Source organism: Cygnus atratus, chromosome 7 (genome assembly GCF_013377495.2).
Source record: "Cygnus atratus isolate AKBS03 ecotype Queensland, Australia chromosome 7, CAtr_DNAZoo_HiC_assembly, whole genome shotgun sequence".
NCBI lineage: Eukaryota > Metazoa > Chordata > Aves > Anseriformes > Anatidae > Cygnus > Cygnus atratus.
Window position 1 is genome coordinate 35437908 of NC_066368.1, and position 25664 is coordinate 35463571.

At 36.1% G+C, this 25664-nt stretch overlaps 1 protein-coding gene across 20 annotated transcripts in view; it reads left to right on the forward strand.

Moving 5' to 3' along the window:
- KCNMA1 (potassium calcium-activated channel subfamily M alpha 1) overlaps window positions 1-25664 on the forward strand; it is a 475606-nt gene that overhangs the window by 396300 nt on the left and 53642 nt on the right. For all 20 annotated transcript variants that reach the window (XM_050712039.1, XM_050712038.1, XM_050712034.1 and 17 more), the window contains one exon: window positions 16501-16594. In XM_050712039.1, coding sequence (XP_050567996.1) covers window positions 16501-16594 — 94 coding nt within the window. The remainder of the gene's footprint in view (window positions 1-16500; window positions 16595-25664) is intronic.

A 25664-nucleotide genomic window follows, 5' to 3' on the forward strand; every position in this document is an offset into this window, starting at 1 on the left:
AAGATGTACTTTATTGATTTCTTCATCCAGACATATCATCCAGCCTTTGGAGGAAAGATGAAAGAACAGTAGACTTAGGACAGATGTCAGATTCGGCACAGGTTCTGTGGTGATAATCATAACATAAGGACTTGCAGAGAATGGAATCAGTAATGTAATCCTAGCTATTTGACAAGAATCTTCCATAAAAGGAGTCCAACTTACAGGTATCTTTTACTTTGGAGAGTTATAGGACTCAGCAAAAGTCTTTGGTTATGTTTGAAAGAACCCACAATTTGCAGTGACAGGAAAGACTCAAACCAAGGCTCTGTGAACAGATAGTCTAGCTTTGTTTGATGTAACATCAGTCTGAAATCCTGCAAGAGTATTCTTTTAACCCATTGGCACCAAAGTCTTCTGCATGTTGATTTACATCATAAGAATCCTGTACCTCCTCTACAATACACCACTATTGTATAATTCTGCCATTCTTACAACACCCTATACTTAAATTTGTCTCTTTTTGAGCATGCAATTATTTTAATTTTTGTATTAGATCTCCTCTGTGACCACCACATGTTTTATTATAACATGGTCTTTGGAACTTTTTTGTTCTGAATAATTCCTGAATATGCCATCTCCTCCCTGAATAACAATATATACTCTTATTTTTGAATCAAGTTTATGGTGTTATCATGTCTAGTATATGATCGAGCTCTAATGGTCTTTGCATTGGCTGATTGACTCTTTGAATGCTTCAGCTTATTCATCCACAGTTTTACTGGTACTTCTGCTAAATAGATAGATAAGCTGCTGTTTTGCATCTCAAATTGTAGCTTGAGGGAATGCAAGACTTGTATCTTTGGGCTGATATATTCAGCCTTAATACTCAAACTCTGTATACTCCTCAAGAAATATCCTGGAGTTGTCCCTCAGGTGCCACAGATTTCCTCGGCAGTATCTTGGAGTTTTGCCCATGAGGAAAAAAAAATCTGTCAAAATATGCATTTGGTTTTAATCTTCCTTTAGCATATGAGTCTTTTGTCTGCCCTCTTCTTTCTCCTCAAGCAGGACAAAATAAAATCCTCAGAGGTAGAGCTGTAAGCAATTTGCCTTTGGAAGATGGCTTTCTTGACAGCTGTCATTGTCCCCTGAGCACTGGATTTCTGGATGCTTTTAGTATTTGACTCTCAAAACATCTGGCAGCAACACAATTTCCAAATATATTGACATCCTGTGGCATTTGTGGTTGATATAGTTACTTTCAGAGTAGTAACTGACCCATAAATCTTATGATAGCCAGTATATCAATTCTTTGTTTGTGGAAGAGAGCTCCTCTTTCTCCAGGTCATTGTGGACTTTATCATGAAAATGGTGTGATAATCAAACAGCATTAGTTATGGTGATTTTCTACAGAATTTGCTTTAAAGTGTTGTTCCTGTGTTGTTTTTTGTTTGTGTTGTTGTTGTTTTGTTTTGTTTTGATGTTTTTTTTTCTTGTTAGTCTTCTTTCCTCTTCATCATGCTAGCTCCTTTGAAATGAACATCCTCTGCCTTTTATTTTACACTCAGGGTATAAATGATTTCCTTGGTATAACACTGAACATGCCAACTGTTTTGCGGGACATAGCTAACCAACCTGTGCTGCTAATTCAACACTGTGACAATCTGTCAAAATTCTCCATTACCTTCTTTCCTCTCCTCTTGCCACTGTGTGATAACAGTGAGGATGCTGCTGTTAGGCTACTTTCACTTCTCATAAAGGCTATGTGCGTATCGCACATCATGGTTTGTAGCACAATGCATTTACCTTTGATGAAGCTTCCTTTCTAAAGCTGTTCCTCATCATGGATTATGATCTCTTTGTGCAATCTTCCCGATCCTTGTGAAATAAGCAAGCATGACATCTCTGTGTATCTTTTGTTTTAAAAAACCAACAAAGCAGATTTGTTATTATTTTAAATAGACTATCAATTTACTTTGCTGGTAAAGTCAGTATTATTTTATTCATTCATATGTTGTTAGTCTGCATATTTTATGCCATTATAGCTAGTCTTACATGAAGTAAATGTGAGATAGCATGCATTTCCCTCTTACAGTAATTCTAAATAGTTCAATCCTAACTTCTACATGTATTTCAGAGTTACCAGTGTAGTATTTTTAAGTATTAGAGATTTAATCAGAGGGAATGTATAACAGTCTTATTTATTTATTTTGTATGGACGTATTTTGATCCTGCTTAGGTTTTATCTGAAAAATATGATCCTTGCCAAGTACATTGATCCTTCAGAGTACTCTGTTAGAGATCAAACTGCTGTTGTAAGTAACATTGTTATTAGTTATCACCACTGGATTTGTTAGCTTATGCTTTATTTTCTACCCTTATGAAATTGCCAGCCCTTGCTTATCCATAACAATCAATTTCAGCTTTGGCAGAGGTGTAAGTATTAATTTTTTTGCAGTCAGAGGTAGACATCACATATCCATTTCCTTTTTTTTTTTTCTTCCTTTTTTTTTTTTGTTATTTTTTGCTGTACCTGCCTAATTCTCAATAACAATGAATTATATTCCACCTCTATTGTAGCTCTTGCTATTTTTACTGTTATTATGCAGATTTAATCTTAGTTATTTTTATCTTGGGTTTTTGTTATATTGATGTATTCACCAGATGATATTGGTTTTTTGGATACACTTCATCAGAGAAAAATAGAGCTTTACAACATTGAGGTACATCATAGAAATCACTAAAGTAGGGAGCACCTAAGGAAAAAAAAATACTGATTTCTTACTGTCATCAACAGCGTTAAACTTTGTATCTCTAAGTGATAAAAACATCATAGGCTTTTAATACATGATTTGGATGTGTACCCTGCAACTTACAGTACTTTGCATATGAGAACTAGTTTGTCAGCTATTAACATTCCCCATTTTTATGAAAGACGTACTTCCAGTAATATTGTTTAACTGCAACCAGTGTGATAAAAATCTGTCTTCTGACAATACAATTTCTATGTATAACAGCAGTAAGAAATCCTTTTCTACACTTGTACATAGATTTGAAGATATAAAAACAGCACTGGTTCTTGAAACTCAATATAACCAGCAGATGGTGCTGCGAGCTTAGAAATAAGTAGCCCAGAAAAGCCCCCAAGAACTTTTTAATGTATTTCTTTTGTGAAGAAATAATATTATAAAAAAAAAAAAAAAAAGGAAAAAAAAAAGTAATTCTACTATTTCGGTTCGTTTTAATGCTTAGTTAACATGAAAATTATATTATGAGTTCACAGGTAACAGTAGTGTGAAGACCTTCATCTCAAAGGAATATTGCAGCTGAACCTGAAAGTCTTGGGGATCACTGAGCCTGGTCCTATTAACATTTAATAAATGGAAGTTTTTCCACTGATGTGGATGAAAGCCAGATAAGGCCGATGATAAGAAAGATAAAGTTAAATGTCAGGATTTCAATTCTTGTTCAGAGACACAGACAGTACTACACCCTTTTATATAGGGTAAACAACTGCCAGGAGGAAAAGAAATTCAATGGTAGCAAAGTTTATAAAGAAAAAAAAATGAATTTTCTGGTGACACATTAACCTCATATAAATATATATAAATATATATATATATATAAACAAACACACATGCACAAAATAAATAAAAAAATAATAATAATAATAAAAAAAAACAAGAGCAATGTCCTCTAAGTTGTGTGTTTCTAAGAACTAAGAAACTAAGACAACCGACCACGAAGCAGAGGAAGAATTCAAAAAAATCTTGCAAGTTAGGAATACAGTCCCATAGATTTATAAGAAGTTTATGCAAATCTCTTCTTTACTCAGCAATGTAATACTGGTAAGGAAATTGGCAAGGGGACCTCTTATGTCTTTTTCAGGAAATGTGTTGATTAAAACATCATCACAAATCTGTTTTTAAACTTGTCATGAACAGGCTAGGGAAAAGGTTATTTTGGTTTAAAATTTCAGGATATGTAGGTTGGAATTGCAGTGGAAATGTGTATATTTAAGATGTAGAGATAAATTGGCACTTTGAACTTGAAAACAAAGTAATAATTCTCATTAGGTATCTGCAGGGTGAAATCTAGACTTCCCAACCTTCTTAGGAAGGAAACAGTTGCAGCAAGACCTAGCTGAGATTTGTAGAGGCCTACTCCAAATAAGTAAGCATATAACTATCCCTTTCCTATGCACTGAGTAACTCTCTCTTCCTGTGGAACATAATCTGTGCTGTAAATACAAGATTTCTAATCCTAAGGAGCAGAGCAATCACCAAGGTCTCCTGTGCTCCCTTTTTTCCCGTAAGTTATTTCAGTGCATTGTATATTTTCCCACTGAATTTAATAGAGCTGAGGGAAGCTGTACAAGCAAGGCACAGTGGTGAGTGGGCTTTGGAATTCCATCTTTTCTTTTATAGGGGCTTATTTTTGTCCACATAAGCCACTGGTTTTAGCAGTGACTGATGAGTGACTGAGCATATTCAGTCACAAAGGGGAAACTTCCCCTACTTTGAAGCAACAGGTCAGATTCCTCCTACAGTTACACAGAACTGAGTAACTACATCCTACTCCTCCTACTGCTGCAACTTCTGCCTCTATGTCCTTTACCAATGGCGTCAAAAATCTTCTCCGAGACAGGAGGACAGAGGGCAGTACACTGTGGGTTGCTATGTATTGCAACAAGAATAGTCTTTGACAATGCACTGAATTTACAGCTGTGGGTGTGGAAAATTTTAACGCTACAATTTGTTGTGTGATACTACTCTTAAATAATCCCCGCCAAAACATTCCTTGTGACTTTACATGCCATGCCTTGGGGAACTGCCAAAGGACCACTCATAAATAAATCAGTGTCCTTTCATAGACACTATATTATTTCTATTTGTTTGGTTTTTGTGCGTTGTTTTTTGTTGGTTTGTTTTTTAAGGAAAGACAGATTAATCAAAATAAAAAATATGGCATATGGTATAAAAAGATGTTCTGATGTGAAAGAGATACACACCTTCATGTCCAATTTAAACTAACTAAACGAAACACTCTAGGACCAAGTTACTCATCACATATGCACGTTGTATGTTTTTATGGAATATATTTTCAATGTACTTTCAAAACAGTGATAGAACCTCATCATGTTATACCTGGCAGACCTGTGAAAATGAGTCATTATCAGCAATGTTTTCAGATAATTTGGTCACTTGAGTCATAGCAAGAGCTCTGAGTGAGGAACTCACTTAAGATGGCATTGACTGTAAACGAGCAACCCAAAGCTGTGTTAAAGATCAGTAGCAGAACTACATTTCAAGTCAGGAGATTCCCAGTCCTGTCTTTGTAGTCATGGTACCATCAGATATTCTACTAAAAAGTTAACGTGTGGCTTTGAGCAATCCTTTTGTACTTTGCCAGGTGCAGCAGCTGGAGCTCTGAAGTTGGAGCTTCTCACTGATTGTGACAGGGTAGGACACACAGGTTCTGAACAGCTCTTGTTTGAGACACAAGGATAATGTTTTGCCGTTGCTCCTCCTCAGTGTTCAGACAGCAGAACAGTGTGTCAAAATGGAATAACAAAATTCAAAATTTAACCGGGAGAATATTTATTCCCACCATACCTGATGAGAGACTTTGAGTTTCCTTATTCTACAAAGTGCACTCTCAAAAGACAAGTCAAGTGCCCTGACTTGGATATTTTCCTGAAAAACACACCCCCGTGAACACAAAGTTTTAAGTCCTATAATTTAGATATCTTCCTTTCTTCACCCTTTCCCAAAGTAAACATTACTGTACTTGAATAGTATTGTGTATGGATGCAACATGTGAAGAAGTCAATTGGATAATTAGATGGACAGGGCAAAATAAAGTGTTTTTTTGTTTGTTTTTTTTTTTTAGTTGTTGTAGCTTTTTATTTGACAGTATGCCAATAACAATGTAATGGCTTGCATAAGCAGTTACAGAGTGAATCCTAAGATGAGAAGACAATGAAGAACGGAGATTCTCAAAATCAAGAAAAATGCGTGAGGAAATACTAAAATTAGAACCAGAAAATGTGTTCAAGGTTTGGTGGAACTATGACTTAGTCATAGTTATATGAATAAGTATAAATTAGGATTTAATTGGGAATTAAATAGCTTTTTTTCTATTGTGCATACTTCTCAGGGGAAAGGGAAGATGGTTGTTGCATACAAGCAGTATCACATTTCATATATACTTCTACACAGGAACAAGAAGTTAGGTCCTTGAAATTGGAAGCCTTTCTTCTCTAAAATGCCCAAGCCAATTGTGAAATACTCTCTCCATATATATATATGAAAAATGCTTTCTTCCTGTCCTATTTTATCAGCTTGCACCCTGAAGCATGATATATGAACAACTCCTGATCTAAAGTCCACTGATGTCCATGTAAGTGTTTTCTCTGACTTCAATAGACTGTAGACCGGCCACAATTTGAATAGCCTTAAACGAGGTCTGAAGTCATAGTAATAGAGAAGTGATAACAACTGGCATTTCTGGAAAGCATTTTGAATATCTATGCTCTTGAGTTAAGCTGGAGGGAGCAAAGAAAAATCAAAGTTATACAGTAATCTCAGAGGGTTGCTCTACTCTTAGAAATAAATTAAAGGCTGTAAGTGCCATAAAACAATAGCCTGAGCTTTTTTATCAAATGATGCAAGCTAAAAATTTGTTGGAGTTTGCAACTCCAGTTGCAACTCCAGTTGCAAACTGCAGTTTGTCCTTCATTCTATATATATGTGTAACCCTAAAAGCTTATGAACTTTATCATAGTTTAACAGAAGATCAGAGCAGCTATATAGAACATATAGCAACATCCAGACTAGCAGCAATCCACATTTTGTGTTAACTGTCTTTTAATAGCATTCAGGGAAAAACAGAGGTGAGGAAGAAACCTGTAGCTTTGTTTCAATTGCTTTTGTGTGATGACAGTTAGGTAAGACAGAAAGATACTGTATTAATATAAAATTTAACCATTGAATGACCAAAAAAAAAAAAAAAAGGCAATTTGTTTGACATTCAATCAATTTCAGGTACCTTTAGCCAAAAGGGGCGAGCCTGGGACCAAAAAAATAAAATGTTTCTTGGGCTGTGCTGTTTCAAAGAGAATGTCTCATGTAAGCACCATTCAGTATTTGTAAAATATTCTGAAATGATGCATTCTTGACATTCTCAGATCTTGATGTTTTCTTATCTGCTTTAGAAGGCACAAACTGCAACTAAGAGTCAGTGAGCCTCACCTGCACTTCTAATGGTGCTAGTATGTACAGATATCCAGCACATCTGTTTCTCTTTGCATGAAAAGAACAAAATAAAAAACCAAAAAAAAAAAATTAAATGCATTTTCCTGAGTTTCCAATGCACATAGAAACCAAAACAGCCATCCTCTTTCATTTGAATTACCATTTCAGACAAAAACCAAGCACTGCTCTGCAGTTTCTAAAATTCTTGTATCTTATCAAGCACTGTCGCACTGTAGTTTCTAGTCAATGATTTCATCATATGTTACTACAAAAAAAAATCAAGTAATAATTACGAATTTGTTTTAAAATATTTTATTGGTATAAAGTGACTTTTAAACAGAATAAATAATTTTTTTTTTTTCTGAACAAATAACTGATGTTCTGGATAAACCATATTTTGATACGCTGCTACATTCCAACCCAAACTGATTGGGCGCTTTTTTTTTTTTTTTTGAAACTGCCTTTGATAAGAAATGCATTACAAACTCATCAGTTTCGCTTCCTTTTAACAAAGAGACAGCAGCCGTCTGGATTATTCTAGATCCGCAGTGAAACTGCCACACTATGTATGCTCAAACTAAGGCTGTGCAAGTTTGACAAGGGGCAGATGAATCCAGGAGTTATTGTGCAGGGGTTTAAGTCTATGCGGCAGCTGACGGTTGAAATACTCATCTATACATCGCTCTGAGCTAACTGGGGAAAGGTTGAAGCTGTATATTTTCAACATATCTAGCCTAATGGTTAATCTGTTGTCTTGTGCAGGGGGTGCTGGGTAGAATCACAGCAATAGCTGACAGTTTGGAGGAATTGCTGTGGGTATTTTCAGTTGCCTGATTCACAAAGTGGTAGGTAGCGAAGTCTAAACAGGCTTGTCATTGAAAGAGGGAAGTCATGCTCACTGTCGTTCCCATCAAAAGATCTCTGGTAGCCAAAAGCTCAACCAACATATTGATTATCTGCATTTAGTAATACTGAGCTGCAGCTCGTCTTCACCCAGCATATGAAAGATGAGCTTTATGGAAGACAAGTCAGATTGCAGAGCAGTGATTGCTCCTTTGGAGGGCAGCTGGAAAGATGCTTAGGAGAAAGACAATGGGGGTGGGGGGTAGGGGGAATAAAATATTGTTTCAAACAATGATAGTATGACTGTTAAAAGAACTCTATGACTCTAGTGCTGGATCTGGCATATCAATACAGGGACATGGCATTACTCACTGCAGAGATTAAGGGGGTGCAGTATGAATTAGACTGAAACAAAAATGAAGTATCTGCAAGTGACAGCTCTGGCTGATGGCTGACTACGAAGGAAAACACTGTGTTAGTGTCTGGCGAAAAACAGTGCTGAAAGCCTAGCAGCTGATAGAGATGGGGGAGGAAGGGAGTGGTAGGCATTGGTGGTGGTTGTTTAGAATGTCTGGTTTGGGTCAGGATATTTTTTCCCCTTTAAAACACATTTTCATCTTCCCTTCCAGGCAAATCATGCTGAAGCCAGTTTCAGCCATTTTGTTGAAAGCGCTGTACTGGTATTCTGCCTTGTTACATTTAAATTAAAGCTCAGCCCAGTTTTAAGTTATGGCAAGTGTGTGCTTGCAAAGAATAAATAGAGATTGCCATAGGCATTATATTAACTACGTTGGTTATTTTAAAAATGTTCAGGGAGTTGCAGATTGCATTTCAAAATATCTTCATTATAATAAATAAAATGTATAGAAATAGAAACAGGCATGATTCCTCAATGCAGTCTGTAGGCAAGTGTATAATCATTGAGTTTGAAAGAGAATTCTTGAGGGTGGGGGGAAGGGGGTAGAAACGTATGCAGCTTCAAACTGCCTTTATCTAAATCCCATTAATATCTCACATTTTAAAGGTATTAATTTTACCTATCTAATGTTGACATATTTTTTTAGATCAAGTTCTGCACAGTATTTTCCTGTAGTGCAATTAGGAAATATTACAGAAAACATGGAATTTCCTGAATTACTACTCTTATCCACTTCCTTATTGTTTGCCATTCTCAGTAAGCTATTCATTTGCTCTCAAAATGACCAATAAATGCTATGATTCTTATTTAGTGATAATAACGCCTTTGGGTACATGGTGAGTGTCCTGAATAGTTCTAACAAACTGTGGCAAAATGTACAATGCAGGCAACACGCTCATCCTGTGACCATTTTCATTGAAAATAATTGCTTATATCATATTAGATAAAGAAAAACTAATTTAACTGTGACAAGGAAATAGTTCTCTTTCAGTAGACTTGCTGGTGCTAAACTCATCACATACTTAGAGGAGAACTCTTGTGGATGTGGAGGTTCTGGTTTAATATTGCACAGTGGTACAACAAATTACCCCGATCCAAGCAGTTTGGTTGCCAAACCTTGTGAGGCAGTGACAGTCTGTAAGGATGCATTCAGTTCCATATAATTAAGAGCAATCTCTGTGTCACAAATATGTTTTCCATGGAAATGAATCCACATACTAGTGCAAACACCCAATCAGATTTTTAAGAAACTATTCATAAAAATTATCCGCTTTTGCTGAACAACAGGATACTTTAAAAGTGTTTTAAGTCCTGCACATAATATTATGTGCCTGCAGAAGTGACAGCATTGGCCTATATTTCTCTCCTAGTTATACAATACTCCTTAATCTGAGAACACAGTTATATTTTTGTTCAAAATTGCATCTCTGTGCTTGCACATGTATAACCATGTGTATCCTGATGTGTTGGTGGTACAATATATCTTGACAGGCTATTTAGAATAAAAGCAAACAATTTTACTCTCCTAGGGTAAAAAATACATAATTGTGTTAGAGGAATGGAGAAAGCACACAATCCTTGCTTTTATCTGCATAGAATATACCATAAGACATACACTGTTATGGAAGTTTAGTGCATCTCGTATCTGAAGTTATCACTTATTGAACTCCAGAAGAGACTGTGAAAAGATGTTATTTCTTAAGTTGATTGGAGGGTGGATAAGCATTATTACCTTCCATTGTGTGTGAAGATGCTTTGATGCAGGCATATAGATATACATAGATTATTTCCAATGTTACTGTCTGTAGTTTAAAGGTTGAACTGGATAGATATATTTTGAATTGTACAAATACGTGCTTGACCAGTGGCTTGCATAGGGAGATAGGGCTCTGCAGGTTTATTTTATCATCTGAAAATTGTTTCACTAGAGGAATACCAAAGAGAGAAGTACAAGATTTGACCAAAAAGCAGTAACTCCGAGGTAAGATGGATAATTTTTGAGTAATGTATCCAATATGATACACAGCAATTCTTTTGTGGAAGTTTTGCTAATGAAGGATATACGCTATCCTCCAGTGGTTTAAAAGCCATCTCAACTTTCCTGAATATGCATTATTCTTACTACATGTTAAATGTTGCTATTATTAGAAAAAGAGCAAAATAACCCTGAGTTAGACTCTGGTTCTGTTCTGATTTTTTTTTTAATTTTATTTTGTTTTTTAAATCTAAATCACTCAGAGTAGCAGCAAGCCTTTAACTCTGAGATCTTTGAATAGGAATGGAGACTTTGTCACCAAATAGTTGAACCTAGTGAACCTGGTTAAAGAGTACATTCAAAGTATTCTTGTGATTCACATATAAACAGCTTTTTTGCTAGAGACAGATTTAGTGCTTGAGCACAAATGGCAAGCATGTGGATGGTATTTATGTATCTGTCCATCTACAATATAATGATTCTAGCTAGTAGTAAACTAGACAAAAATGCCAAAAAGCACACTGACCTCCTCAAATGATTTTGAGCTACTGTCTATTCAAAGTTCTCCATGGAAACTTTAAGGCAATTGAAACATATGGAAATAATGGTGCAAGATTATCAGTCCATAAACTATTTCCTACCCAACCTCCTCACCTCATAACACATAACAGAATATAAGATCTTACTGGCTCAGTAGTATACCTTCTTTTCTATAATATACTCATTCAGAATGAAACAAGCATTACCGTGTATATTTACCAAAAATATTTGGCGAACATTGTATTATTGTCTTTTTTCAGAGGCTGGCATTTGTTAGAGGTATTAATATGTTCTTGTTGTTCAATTAGCTTTGATATATTAAAAAATGAAAAGAAAAGAAAAGGATCACAGTTTCAAATCAAACCTGTTTATAAGAAATTAAACTTATTAGCCTTATTTTCAGAGATGCTACATATCTGACCTCCTGAAATTTACAGCACTCAGCACTTCTGAACACCCAACTACTATTATGTAGGTTCCTAAATACTAGTTTAATTCCATGAGTACGCTTGCACAATTTTAAATTGTTGACCTTTCTTCTATTATTCCTTATGTATTTGAATAGCAGCAGTGTTCTAACTCCCCTGTCATTTTCAGTAGAATATGGGGAATAAACATCTTCCACAGCTAGTAAATCTCAAAGCCTTTATCAACACGTGGGAAATAAGTGTTGCCTCAGACACGCTTACCCTAGGATGGGATTATTGCTTAAAGATAATAATATTGTGGAATAATCCTTTTATAAGTATTCTTTTATAAAAAGCCATTTTTTGGGGAAAAAAAAAGCTGCAGGTATAAACCTTTATTTCAACTGTAGAAACTGATACTTTAAGCTTTAAAGTCTGTAATTCCACATGATATCAAAATTGATTCATGGTTTGAAATCATTTTCGATACAAAGACATTAATTTACATTTTTTCTTATTATTTAGAAGTAAAGAATGCAGCTAGACCAAGTTACCCAAAAAGTTCATATCAATTCAAGAATGCAACTACTAATGCACTGGTTGGTGCCAAGTCCACTGAAGGAGCCCCGGAACCTGTTCCACTTGTTAATAACCGTAAAGGGAGCCTCTTCCTACCCAACAATCCCTCGCTGCTGCACCTTAACTTATTGAGTTCTGTTGAACAAGGAAAATCTACCTACTGTAGATTGCAAAGGGCACTCAGCTTGCCTGTAAAATACTGCTACCACTCCCAAAAGCCTGGGTTGAACCAAGATCTCCGTAGGTAGCCCCGTAGTTGGATGCATAAGGCAATTCCGATTGGTTTGTGCATGGTTTTGCAATCTGTTTTCAATGTGACTATGACATTACTAATGCTCTGTTAAGTGCTTACAGATGTGGGTTTCTCCAGATGTGGTGATTAATAAGTTAATCAAGATAGCTAGTCAACTAATGTTTCTGGGTGGTTTGTGCTTTATCTTTCATATGGTTTATTTGCTCTGAAGCATTTACATTCTAGGCAAAAGAAGTTTACCAGGTATTTCAGTTTGTGTGTTGTTCAGTAACGTAGATGCTATTTCAGATTACAGCTCTTTTTAGGGCCTAAAAAATGCAGTCTATAGACTGTGCTAGTAGTGACCTGAGGGAGACAGTGAAGGAGACATATTTATTTTAAAAATGGTAACAAAATAACAAAGGAAGAAGTTATGAACTAGTCCACCGTTTCTGAAAGGCATTCCTTTTATTTTGCTTTAAAAATGAAATGATCATGAAAGTCAAGTAATATGTTGTTACAGATGTTCAGCTCCACATTAAGGCTGTTAAAATTACCAGCACATCTTAAATCAATTCATGGAACATTGTCTGGAAGTTATGTCATTGAAATAATGAATCCTCTTTACTCAAGAATAAGCAAACATGTTAAAACATCAGTGTAACTTTAAATTAAACCCCAGCATAAACCAGAGTATCTGAAGCCTCATTAGATTTGCCTGACATTTTTCTAGCACTGAGTCTTCCTGAACTGCAAAACTGTTAGATTCTGTGCCTATTAGACAAGTGAGCACTGGGTTGTTACAACAGTACAGTAAGTGTTATACTTAGGGATGTGCAAAACAAGATCTTGAATTTTATTAGAACTCAGAGGCTGGATTGAGTTCAGATTCTATAAAATTCTGTGTCCGATTCTTGAACTTATTTGCACTTTTCATGAACGCTGGTAAGGAAAGTCTGCATAATATAATATGACTGCAATTTAATACAACTGCTGTAGCATAAAGACATCAAATATACTAAAAATGGGGGCGCATTCTCATTAACAAAAGGACTAAGTCAAACATAGAACATCAGAGTTGAGTTGTCATATATCACAACCCATTATTCAAATATAGTTGTCTTTCAGAAGAACAAGTACATTTAAGACTCCCTTTTAAATTAATGCAGACACAGAACCATGAAACTAAATTGATATTTTATGACTGCTAATTTTTTTTTTCTGGATCTGTTTCTTTAAATACACAGGAAATTGATAATTGTATGTAATGAAATATGTTTTATATCCTACTTATTACTAAGAAGTGATCATTGCAACACTTCTAGGAACCACACCATAGGTAATGGTCTCTATTCCATTCTATTCATATATTTCAGCTACATAGATTCCCTTCCGTCATTCTTACGGAGCTCCATATCTAAACTGCAGAAGCACTATAAACTCTGCACACAGATTTCATTGAAAAACAAAATCTTGTTTGAATGTAATATGATTAAGACAGATTATCTTTCCTTGCTGCAATGAAAATGAATGGCTTCCTGGCTTAGCAAGGCATTGCTTTAGCAACGAATTGAGATCTCAGAAGGCTTTGCTAACAGGTATTAACTAGTGAGCCACATTGACTTTGGACTTTACAGCCAATTAGTGAAAGTAACAGTTTGAGTATGACAAGCACGTATCAAAAGAGGGAGCTTATTTACTGTATATGGAGTAAAAAAATAACTTCAGACTGCTAGAAATCTATAGGTGGTTATTCTGGCTGATTAGTACCAAGACTGTATTATGATTGGGCAACAAAGTAGTACCAACTGGTAGCAGTGGAGAACATGAATGCTGGACCATGCAGTACAAAAGATCCTTATTCAAAAGGATCAGACAGGTCTTTTTAACTAGCTGAAAGCTTGGAAAATTACTCTTTTTTAGTATTGTTTTTTATTGTTCATAGAAATATAACAGCTATAATACAATCTACAGTTGTCTTGTATTCCTGTAAGATTTTGTATATTGTCCTGATGGGTATATAGCTTCCTTACACTATTAAAATCGTATATCAATATACTTACGGTGCAATACTGAATCTCTTTACTAATATTCTGTAACTCCATGGTAGTAGATTAAATTAAGTGAAACTTAGAATTTTTACTACCAGGAGAGTGAAACATATCAGCTGTAGCTTGTTTCTGTAAGGAATGTTTTGCATAGTTTTTGGTCATTTGATCTTTTAAGTGTTGGAATCATTAGTTTAGAACTGAATATTTATATACTATAAAGAACAAGAAAGCACAGTGTATGTCTTGAAAGCAGCTTATTGTCTGTGTTGTGGGATAGCATGTGAATAACTTTTTGATAGACAAGTTTATAGCGAGACTATGCCATTTCCAAGAGGGATATTCTGAAATGCACAAATGCTTGCACTTTGATATAATCAGGGGGAAAAAAAAAAAAAAAGGTTTCTTACTAACAAAATAATTCTGTAAATATTCACTTCAGCTTACAAATAACTGAATAATGAAGTGATCTAGTTTAATCCCAGAAAGAAAATTTCCAATTGCATATTGCTGATAATTTTCTATGGACATATTTCTATCTCAACCAAAGAATAGAACTAGACTAGTCGTCAATAAGCATCAGGAAAAAAAAAAAAAAAAAGAATGAAATGGCTTTGTCTTTGGGGATGCTGCCAGAGAACAGAGAGTTAAATTAGTGAAATAAATCATTATAAGACAGTCATTGCTCTGAAATAAGTATAACCTTTTACACAACTGTTTGGGGCATTTTTTATTTGTTTGTTTGGTTGATTCATTCGCTTTTGTTTTCTTTTGCTAAGCTTTCTTTTGCTTTGATTGCCTGGATGTGTTACGTGATGCCAGGTCATTTAAAAAGACAGCACATCTGTCTTTTCAGGGCCCAGTCCTTTGGTCTTGACCAAGGCAAAATGAAGTTCCACAGCAGACTTTGGAAAACAGACAGATATGACAGGCTAGAACACAGACTGTAATAAAGTAGTGTCAGAAGAGGGCTATAGCAGAAGGATATTGCTTAATTTGTTCCCAGATAAATCTAGGGCAGGTGACACATATCCAGGTTTGTGGTTTTGTTGTCGCTCCTATGTAGCTCATTGCAAATTGATTTTTTTCCAGCCTCTGCTTGTGCACTGCTAATGTGTATTAAGCTCTTTTAATACAGATACTACTGCTGCTACTAATCTCTTTCCTTTTAGCTCTAAAGCAACAGCCTTCTAGGCGTCAGTTATATTACCTTCTAGTTCATTTTCAAGTTAACAATAGGATGAAAAAAGTCTGTTTTTCCTTCTTTACATTAGAATAACTCAGCATTAGTGTGAATATGAGAAAGCAGGCATAATTCCCTTTGCTAGCAAATGTAAACCTTATGCACAGATTATTAAGTGCAATAACAGTCTTGAAACAGTAACGATGACGGTTAATTCTTATAGATGAGCTATTAGGAAGCTGCACTTGTTTAAACAATAAACATTGTGACATAAGTTATCCAAGATTAGTTTATGATTGGCAAAATCATAAGTGATTCTACATCTGGAAATTGATCTGTCATTGAAAGCGCACCTCATCCTCATTAAAAGACTGTGTAACACATGCATCCTCTGTTACACAGGTATTGTCTCCCCACTTCCATTCAACCTCATTCTGTTCTCTCCTGTTACAACTCCCTTTTGTGAGAGGGGTAGAGTGATGAGGTCTGACTTGTGCTGGAGATCTGTGCACAATGGCAGGCTGTGCTCACAGTCCCAACTAACTGAATCATTGAACATCAACGCATTGAATATTTTACATCTCTTCATGAAGACTCTGTTGTTTGGCATGTGAGGAGCAAGAACCAACTGGTGTCTGGCTCATTAGCAAAAGCAGGCTGGCAGCTGTTATGTTGGTACTGCAAATAGTGCTTTATCTTTCTGGGAATATAGCAAAGCACTAATTTTACTTTTCTGTAGTGCAGATTAACTGAAAATAATGCTAAGAATAACCCAAGTGTGGTTCCCCCACTTTGTTTTTGAAGTATGAAAGCAATTTGAAAGCCTGTGTTCAAAACCCTGGTATTCTTCCCTGCTTCTCCTTCAAACCAATTTCTTTGACTAACATGTATTTGATTTTTATTACTGTTGGGCCTATGTTAGCAATGAACTATCAGTGCGTGAATGGACATAGAGTGTGTGTTCTTTGCTACTTCACTTAGTATTTCATTTTGCACTTAGAACAGTGCTTAATCTCATGAGTTCCTTATATTTCCAGTTGAAGATGAGCAGCCATCGACACTATCACCCAAAAAAAAGCAACGAAATGGAGGCATGAGAAATTCACCCAACTCCTCACCCAAACTGATGAGGTAAGACTGTAAGAAACTCATGTCTTCATCTCCTTTCTTTCTTCCTCCCTTCCCCTCTCCTCCCCCAACATCAAAAAATAAGGGGAGGGGGTGGAAAAAAAGATTGTTAGATGGTTTCTGAAAGGCTGAAGTATTTATTCTGTCAGCTTGTCAGCAGTTAATGATAGAGCTGAAAAAAATTCTGTCATGAAAAACAGTTTGAAAAGCTGTTTGAAAAATACATAGGCTTTAAAGTCTTAGCTGTCACCCTGTCCTGTCCGTGTGTAGTTCTTAAACAGCAGTGGCACTAATGATAGCACTATCCAATCAGAGGAACTCATGTGGTTAGTTTGCCTCAGGCAATTCTCTTTTTGTTGGATTCCCTCTGAGTACTGTTTTCTGTACTTAAGGCCATATGTGAGATGTATCATCACAATCAAAAATGAACCTGAATATTACCTTCCTTTTATCCTGTCAATTGAAATCAAATTTCTGTTAATTGATTTAGACTGATAAAAAAGTCTAATAATCTATGTACTTGCCAAAGCAAAGTTCAAAACTAATGCAGTTGTACTCAGGTTAAAAGCATATTAATTATGAAATACAAGGATTTTTTAAAAGGGTAGTATATACTCTAAAAGTGGGTGATGAAAACGTTATCTTGTTAGTGATATTTTTCCCCTGTTGCTATATGTACATTATTTTACACTTCTAACATCTTTGTATAACTATGTAGTTCCATTCCATAGGACAATTTTCCTCTAAGAGTGTTGTTAAAACTAGAACTACAACAGGAAATTGAAATCTATTAAAATAATATGACATTTGCATTCTGTCTCGCTTCACCCTTTGCCTGTTCAAGTCAGTCAGAACAGGATCAAATAGTAGATGTGGAGTCCTCTGTAAGGATGCAGTTCCTCCTCTGCTTTTGCATATCTAAAATAACCAGACTAGAACCTCGGTCCATAATTGTATCCAGAACTAAATATCATAGCAGTGATTTTTCTACTGCATACAGAAAAAGTGCAAACTTCCTTAGATAGAGACACCTTCATGCAGTTTGGGGTTTGGGTATATGTGTAATAGTAACTGCTCTGCAAATGCAAAGGTTAAGTGAAAAAAATGGTATGAATGTATATTTCTTTCCTATATAAATTCACTTGTGTTTTCTTTTATTGTTGACAATTATTGTGTTCCTTTAAGAATTTGGGTTACAGGTAGGTAATATGTCTTTTTGCATTTCAGTCAGTAGACTGGGAATTTTTAAAGGAGCATCCATATTTGTTTATTGTTTCTGCAATATAGGGCATATTCAAGGACATAACTTTTGCAAGTCTTCTTCATTTCTGTTTAGACTATAGAACCAAAAGTGAGATTGATTCACAGAGGAAAATGCACCCAGCTGTGTCCTTTTTTTTTTTTTCACTCTTGACCATCTATTTCTGTTAAATGTATCATTAAAAGTTCTCTGCCTTCCTGTTAGCTCAGTCTTGCCCATATGACACTGATTTACATGCTTGTTTACAGTTTATGAGGAAGAATAAAATGAGCATACTGGCAAGCTTCTCATTTTTATGATGCCAGTTGTCATCCTAGCATCATTTTCAATTTACTTACCTTTGGACAGTCCTCTTATCTGGTGCTAATAGTTTTAACCATTTAAAGTTTTTAAAATGTGAGAGAGTGTCTTGCCACCAAATACTAATTTTGGGGGAAGTAAAAAGAAAAAGAAAAAGGAGAAGGGGGAGAGAGAAAGAGAGAGAAAAAAAAAAAAGAAACATTTGGAGCTGAGTGCACTGTCCCTGTTTGCTATGTAAAGTATGCCTCATTTCTTTGATCTTGAGTAATAATAATTCTGGGGAGTTATACTGTTTTCATATGCTTCAAAGCTGTGTCAAAGTTTTGCTGCTTAAGGGTACTTCTTTATTCTATTGGCTCTTGGGTACTGAGATGACAGGTCCTCTGTACTAGGTGCAGGCTTTTTCAAGTCATAGCCTTCAGCAAAACATCAAATTACCAAATACAGGGTAACATACTTCTACACAAATGCCTTTCCTGTAGATATATTATACCATATATATTAAATACTTTAGTGTTACACGGTACATTTTATGTGCAATAGAAAGTGATGGTTTGAGGTAGCCTTAGGGGTACTTTTTTCCACAAGCAGAAAAAGCTAGTGTATACCGTATCAAGTATGGTTTTTACAGGACTTTCTGCCCGAAGGCCTTTGTAAATAAGTAATGATCAACAGATTGGCTGTGGGTTTTTGAAAAGCATGCCTGTGTCAGTTTGCATGATGGGGGAAGATTTTCAAAGTGGAGCCTGCTTTCGTTGCCTGCTGAAGAGGGACTGAGGGAGAGTGGTCGTCCTGAGCCTGAGCTGTCTGCTCAGTAGCATATCAGAATTGCTAAATACAGGTTGAGCAGCAAGCGGAGAACTTGCCAGGCTTCCAGATCTAAACATTGTTTTCTTCTTCTCTCTTACTGCTAAATTTATTCACCAGCACCCTCAGCCTCTCCCAAGACCCAATGGTCTCTTTGTCTTATCCGTTATCTACACTGACTGACCTTTGGTTCAAGGTGCTAAATAAGAGAAAGCTGATTAAATCAGAAGAAAACTCTGCATAGCTTTGTGTGCAATGTCCATCTTTCAGCTTTACAATAAACGAAGGTGGGCTGTATTATTTGCTAGTTTGTATACTTGCCAGTTACCTAAAGTCACAGGTACTTGCTTTCCTGCCCAGAAATATTTAGTATAAGTCAGCTAAAAGTACACAAAAAAATAACTCAGCTAAAACATTGTCATGTCTGCAGTTGATATATACCTTTGCAATATTCTTCCTAAATTTACATTAAAAGCTCCTTTTCAAATCCAGCTTCACCCCTGTCCCTCCCACAGAAACAGCTGGCAGATTGTTTCCTCAGCTGCGGACCTAGGTCTAGAGGAGGCCTGGAGAACAAGACTGGAGCATGTAAAAGAGAAGTAGTATGTGGAAAGTTCATCTGTAAATTATAATCAGAGCTGTGACTCTGGAGTCACTTCATGAGCAGCCTTACAGTTAAGACAATGTTGAAAATGCTGAATAGATTTTAGATTTCCGCAGTGGCTGGGGCAAATCAGGGAAGATGGTATTATGCCATGAGATGAAACTATGGGACCTCTGCTGTCACTGAAATAGAACATAGGACTAGAAGCTGTATTACAGGTATCCCCTGGGAGTTCTGACAGGTGCTTATTTAGACCTGGTCAGAAGGTGGGCATTCCTGAGATTCACTCACACATAAATAGAATTCCGTATTATCAAATCTGATGCTGATAGATAGATTGAAGACATCTTTTCAATGTCAATTTTTTAATGTTATTGTCTCTAGATGTCAGTAAGTCACTAACCAAAATAAATAAATGGTACATATTCAAATGTTCTTCGTATATGTCATACATGGTTTAGATTCACATTTAGAAAGTCACTGTTCTAACTGACTCCTGTATCACATCAAATGACGTAGGCAGAATCACGCTGATGCAATGCCGGAAGAACCAGTGGTCAATTGGGTAAAAATAGTTCAGAATGCAACTGTAGCTATAAATGTGAATTAATTAGAAAAATACTGAGCCACTCTGCATTGTCAGAATTACTTTTTATCTGTTTCACACCAGCAGAAGTCTTTCCCATTAAACCCACAACAACATGGGTCTTCTTCAAATATACCTGAACTCCAAAAGGAAAAAGGAAGGATACTTCTCCTGTGGAGATGTAAACACAAGGGCATACTATTACAGAAGAAGTAAAATTAAAATGGGAAGTGAAAGGAAAAGGAAAGAAATTTGTGAATAATAATCACATATCAAGTTTCCTTTTTCATGAGATGGAGAGGAAAGTGGGACTATTTGATGCTTCTGGTGTCAGGCAGTGACATAAAGTCACCTGTTCATTATCTGACAGTCACAAGTTTCGATGTATGTTATTGATGAACAGCCATGGTAAACAGGCTATATCACACGAGTATCAAGTAGCAAAGCTAGTTTTAAAAAAGTGTCATTGTTGATTCTAGAGTGACCAGTAAAAATGTGAAAAGCCCTGGGTTTAAATCAAAAAAGCCACTTAAAAGGATTGTTGTTGGGGCTCAAGTCTTCACTTAATGCTTTGGTAGCTGCTACTGCATGAGTGGAATACACTGAGTTAAAGGAAATGTCAGCCCAGCTGAGTCAAACTACCTCTTAATGCAAGAACAAATAGCATATGACAGGGCCCAAGGGGCCTGAAGAGCAAACAAATAGTTTGTCCCTGTCCACTCTGAACGGAGTGGTGTAGTTGACATAGGCCTCTAGACAAGTAGCATACTCAGCAAAGGGTCATTATCATTAGAGTCCCTGATCATATACGAATCAGCAACATCAGAGGATGCTGGGTTTTCAGTGTGTTGCCAAGGAGAATTTCGTAAGCCTGAGGATTTTTCTTGATCAAGGCCCCAAAATAATTCCCAGCTAAACCATAAAACTAGTTCAGAGACTGTCAAGACCCAGCTAAGTGACGTGGAATAAGTGAGCTTTTTGGCATATGTTTTTGGAAACCTTATTGAGATTATTTATCTGAAGTTGAGGGGGAAACCTCATGTCTGTTTTTCTGGCTATAATATTCTAAGTATATGAACAATGGCTGTGCACATGTATCTCCTCATCTGCCCACCCAGCTCCATGTCCTCGCATGTGCAAACACATTTCTTCTGGTGCCTCTCAGGGTAAATTTGCATAGCCCCTGCCACAGTAGCACTGCCCTTCCAAAAGCTGAAACTGGGAGCTTTCATGCAGGAATTGAAAATAAATAAATAAATAAATGAGGAGAGGTCAAGAGGCTGAATATTTCTTTAACAAAAACTGGTAAAATGAGTTTAATCTGATCATTTTCTGAGACTCTCCTAAACCAGGTATGAAGGCAAGTTTTGAAGAGGTGAAAGCTCACAGTTTAATTGTACTAATGGTTTATATTTATGTCCTTCAGCCTTGGAGATTTTCATAACATACTCTAAATTGACAGTTTTTGTTAAGGATTTACAAGGCTAACTTTATGTATGCAGTGATAATATCAAATTAAAAGTAAGCTGTGACACAGCAGGTTCCTAATAGCACAATTCCTGGTTCAGTTTGACGAGTTCACTGCTGCAAATAAAAGCACCAGGTTCAGTAATCACCATGTTATCTTAGACCGGGTTTTACCAAGTTTATAGAATGAAAAGGTTTGAATGGTAGGAAGTAGCATATATTAGCCCGCTGATGATTGCTACCATTGGTAGTTGTGTTATAAACTATGGAAATAAGAACAGTATCAGATTGTTTTTCAGAGTAATGTGAAATCTTGTGCAAATGTTTTAGAGATGAGAGAACAGAGTCAGGAAAGAAAAGGAGAATTTTCCAGCAAAAAAATAAAATAAAATCAAAAAATCAACAAGCTCTTTTATAAAGTTCAGAGTAAGAGAAGACCCACTCAGATCAAGGTAAAGGAAAGAAGAAGCTCTTCAGCCTTAAACTAGGTTTAAAGAAAATACCTAATTTTTATAACATTGATTTGCAACAGAGGTAGCTTTTATCATAAGGTATAAAGGCTACACTTCATTTAAGTGGAAAACATCACACCTATATTTTATGATGCCACTGAACTGTGAGTTTATATTTTTCAAAAGAAAAATTATTTTTTCAGGTACTTTCTCCTACCTTTCAATGATTGCTAGCTCTGCAGCTTGAGTACATATAAATGGGAAATTTTAAGAACAGAGGATGCATTGGTTGTGTGCCTGTCTCCCCCTTGTTAAGTTGCTTATGTAAAACTCTGAAAGTTAACTATTTTGCTACTTTCCTGTGTAAAAGGATTCATACCTCAGAAGCATATTCTAAGAATGTCCTGAGGTAGCAAGATACTTTAATGAGCAAGATTCTAACGGTAAACAGCTCTATATCAGCATCCTCAGTAGTCTTGATAAATTAACATGAACTCATCACTAAGGTTTCTGAGGATTAAAAAAAAAAAAAAACTAGCAATATTTGAGTAGAGAGAAGGAGAACAGGGGAGGAAGAATCATTAGTATTCTTAGCACAGTAGTTCAGCCTGTAAGCTAGCACAGGGCACTGTGTACCAGCCACTGTATTAGATACATTGCTCTTTGTATATCTATGGAAAATGTAAGACAGTGTGGGATTGTAGCCAATATTAGTAGATTCTGAATATGAAAATAAAAGCATTTAACAGTAAAACACCAGGTTTTCTTTCTGTGGTTGCACTAGATGTTCTTCTGTAAAGCTCCTTGCATCTGTGCACTGAATCTTTACAAAATTAATTGCTGATTAACATGTGAAAGTAAAGATCAGTAGGAGCATCATTAGTGTAAAATATATAGGCAACAAATTCTCATTACAAATTAATATGCACAGCCATATACGCAGACTGCAGAGGGTCACGGAGAATGGCTAATGGTAGCCGACAAATGTTGGGTGTATTAGTCACAAAACATTTGCCGAATTCCATCAGAATGTCGTGACAACCTTCACAGCTAGTCCCAGTGAGCTGCAGGAGTTGGTGGAGTTTGCCTGTGACAAGCCGTCAGTCTGTCTTGGTTGAGCTTTATAGTACAAGTCAAAGCAGTCAGAGAAGATTGAAGTGACAGAGGCCCATGGAGTAAATAGTGAAACATGCAGCACATCATGAAATATTCAGCCAGAGTGTAAAAGCTCTAAATGCTTTTTCAATTATTAGCACCTGCACTGGCTGCATACATCTAACACTAACAGCGTGTTAATTGCCACAATTTGTTAGGATAGTTGTAGGAGAAATTTCAAAGGCATGAGACATTCTCTAGTGTATCTTCAGTTCGTATCTTCAGCAAACCCTGTCCTTCCTCCTAAAATTAAATATGTGTGTGCTTATGCTCGCAAACACACATCCACATCCACGGACAAAATAAGGTAGGAAAACTCAAAGTTCCTGGCTCATACACATGGTGAGTTTCAAGACCCTGAATGTCTACTACGAGACTGCTTACCATTTAATTGTGTGCAAGAATCAGACATAGTGTATCTATCTGAGAAGGGCAAAATTGCAGACTTTAAAAAACACTGGAAAAAGAGGAGTTGCATGGTTCTTGGGCTTGTTTTGCCATTGATTTTTCTACAATTCTATTGTAGGACAGAATAAAAAGGAGTCAAGGCATTGTTTTACTGATGCACAAAGACTAACAGATTACAGTCAGTTTTCAAACCATACCAGGGTACATACTGGTGCCATGAAAGTCTTGTTCTCAGTGCCCAACATACAGGAGAGTTCCACTGGAGATCACTGAGGGTATATTGCTCTAATGCGCACTTGCATGCAAGAGATAGCAAGAGGATAAAGACAAGGTGACAAAGGATATGCTAACATTAGTCATTAAATGAGGCAGTGGTCTTTCCAGTTCTGTCCATCCCCAGTTATTATTCCAAAGTTCCAGACTCAAAATCTGCAAGTAAGTTTGGAGTGGTTATAAATGTCTGCAAGGAAAGCATTACTCTTTAAAATGTAACGTTGGCTTCTTCACAGTAGGGTTGCTGCAAATGGGATTTATGGTCTAGCTGTTGTCTTCCAGGCAGGCTTTTTGGTGTTGTTGCTGTAACATGGCATTTAATGTAATTCTCAAGTTTAATTGATCATAAGTGGCATAATATGCTCCTAAAAACCTTGAAAAGAAGGCATTTTGCTCTTTATTTTAAGTCGTGTGTATGCAATATCTGCCATAAGAGCCAGAGAGGCAAATTTTTAACTGGGGTTATGAATGACGGAAATGTAGCTTTCGCTCTTTTTCTTCCATGCTTGCTATTCATGCCTGTCTTTTCCTACCTGGAAGGACCAAATGCTTTGGTCATTGCAAGCCATAAAAGCCAACATCTCATCTAAAAATAAAAAATAAAAAAAATATGGATTTTAATTGGTAGAAGGTTGTTTTTTTTCCTTTCCATAATGTGAATTTTTCAAGCATTTTTCAAGCAGATAGCATTATAGCCCTGGAGGACATCATAACTACAGCACTAATACAAGTATTTCCAGAGTAACCTGCCAATGTGACTCAAGCATAGCTTGACAGGGCCATTTTCAAGGGTGAGGCAGACAGAGATGCTCTAGAAACATTCAGTCCCTGATTTGGCTGTAAGGACAAATATAATGCTATGTGTAGTATGAATGTTAATGGGAAGAGGGTGTCCAAACCCCTTAGGCAGATTTGACAGCCTTGGCCTCTGTTTGTCTGTCTTAATTAATTTTTACTATTCTCAAAACAAGTTTGGATCACCAGATTTATGAATGTGTATATATCTAAACTAGTAATACTATGTTGTTAATATAGTACTTCAGAAAAACAACATGGGTTAAGAAACAACAACAGCAAAACAAACAAGTCCAAAGATATATATATATATATATATTTTTTTTTCCCTAAGTATCTGCTATCATCTGAGGACAAAGTTTGAACCTAGAAACAATAAGTTGTAAACAATTTTCAACCTCTGCAGACATCTTCAGAGATAGCTTTATGGAGGATGGAAAATCATTGACTAAAGAGATAAAAATATTAGCCTAGCTCAGAAGATTCATACATTCAATATAATGGACACAATTGTATGTAAAAAACACAGATTCTGAAACACAAAGCATGGCTAGTCTTATCACAGTTTCCTTCTCAGGCAATAAACAATTATCTTACAACAAAAATAGTACAACAGGCTCTATTAGCGTACTTCCTTGTTATGTGCTGTGCCCCTTCCAATTTGCTGCTTTTAAGACCACCACTTGCTGTACTCCAAACAGTGAAAGTAGAGGATCTAAATAGTTTATCATCCTACAAATAAGTGCACATATTAATTCTCTCTCTATATATATATATTATCTAAAACTTCAAACAGAAACTTATATTTGATTATTCACACTCCTCATGCCATTTATAGCACTCCTGTGTTTAAACCTAATGTAACTGGAAAATAAAGTATTGAGGTAAAATTCTGATTTATCTTTGGCACAAACTACCTTAAATTTTCCCTTACAGGATGCAAAGCCCTTATCCAAGACAGGACT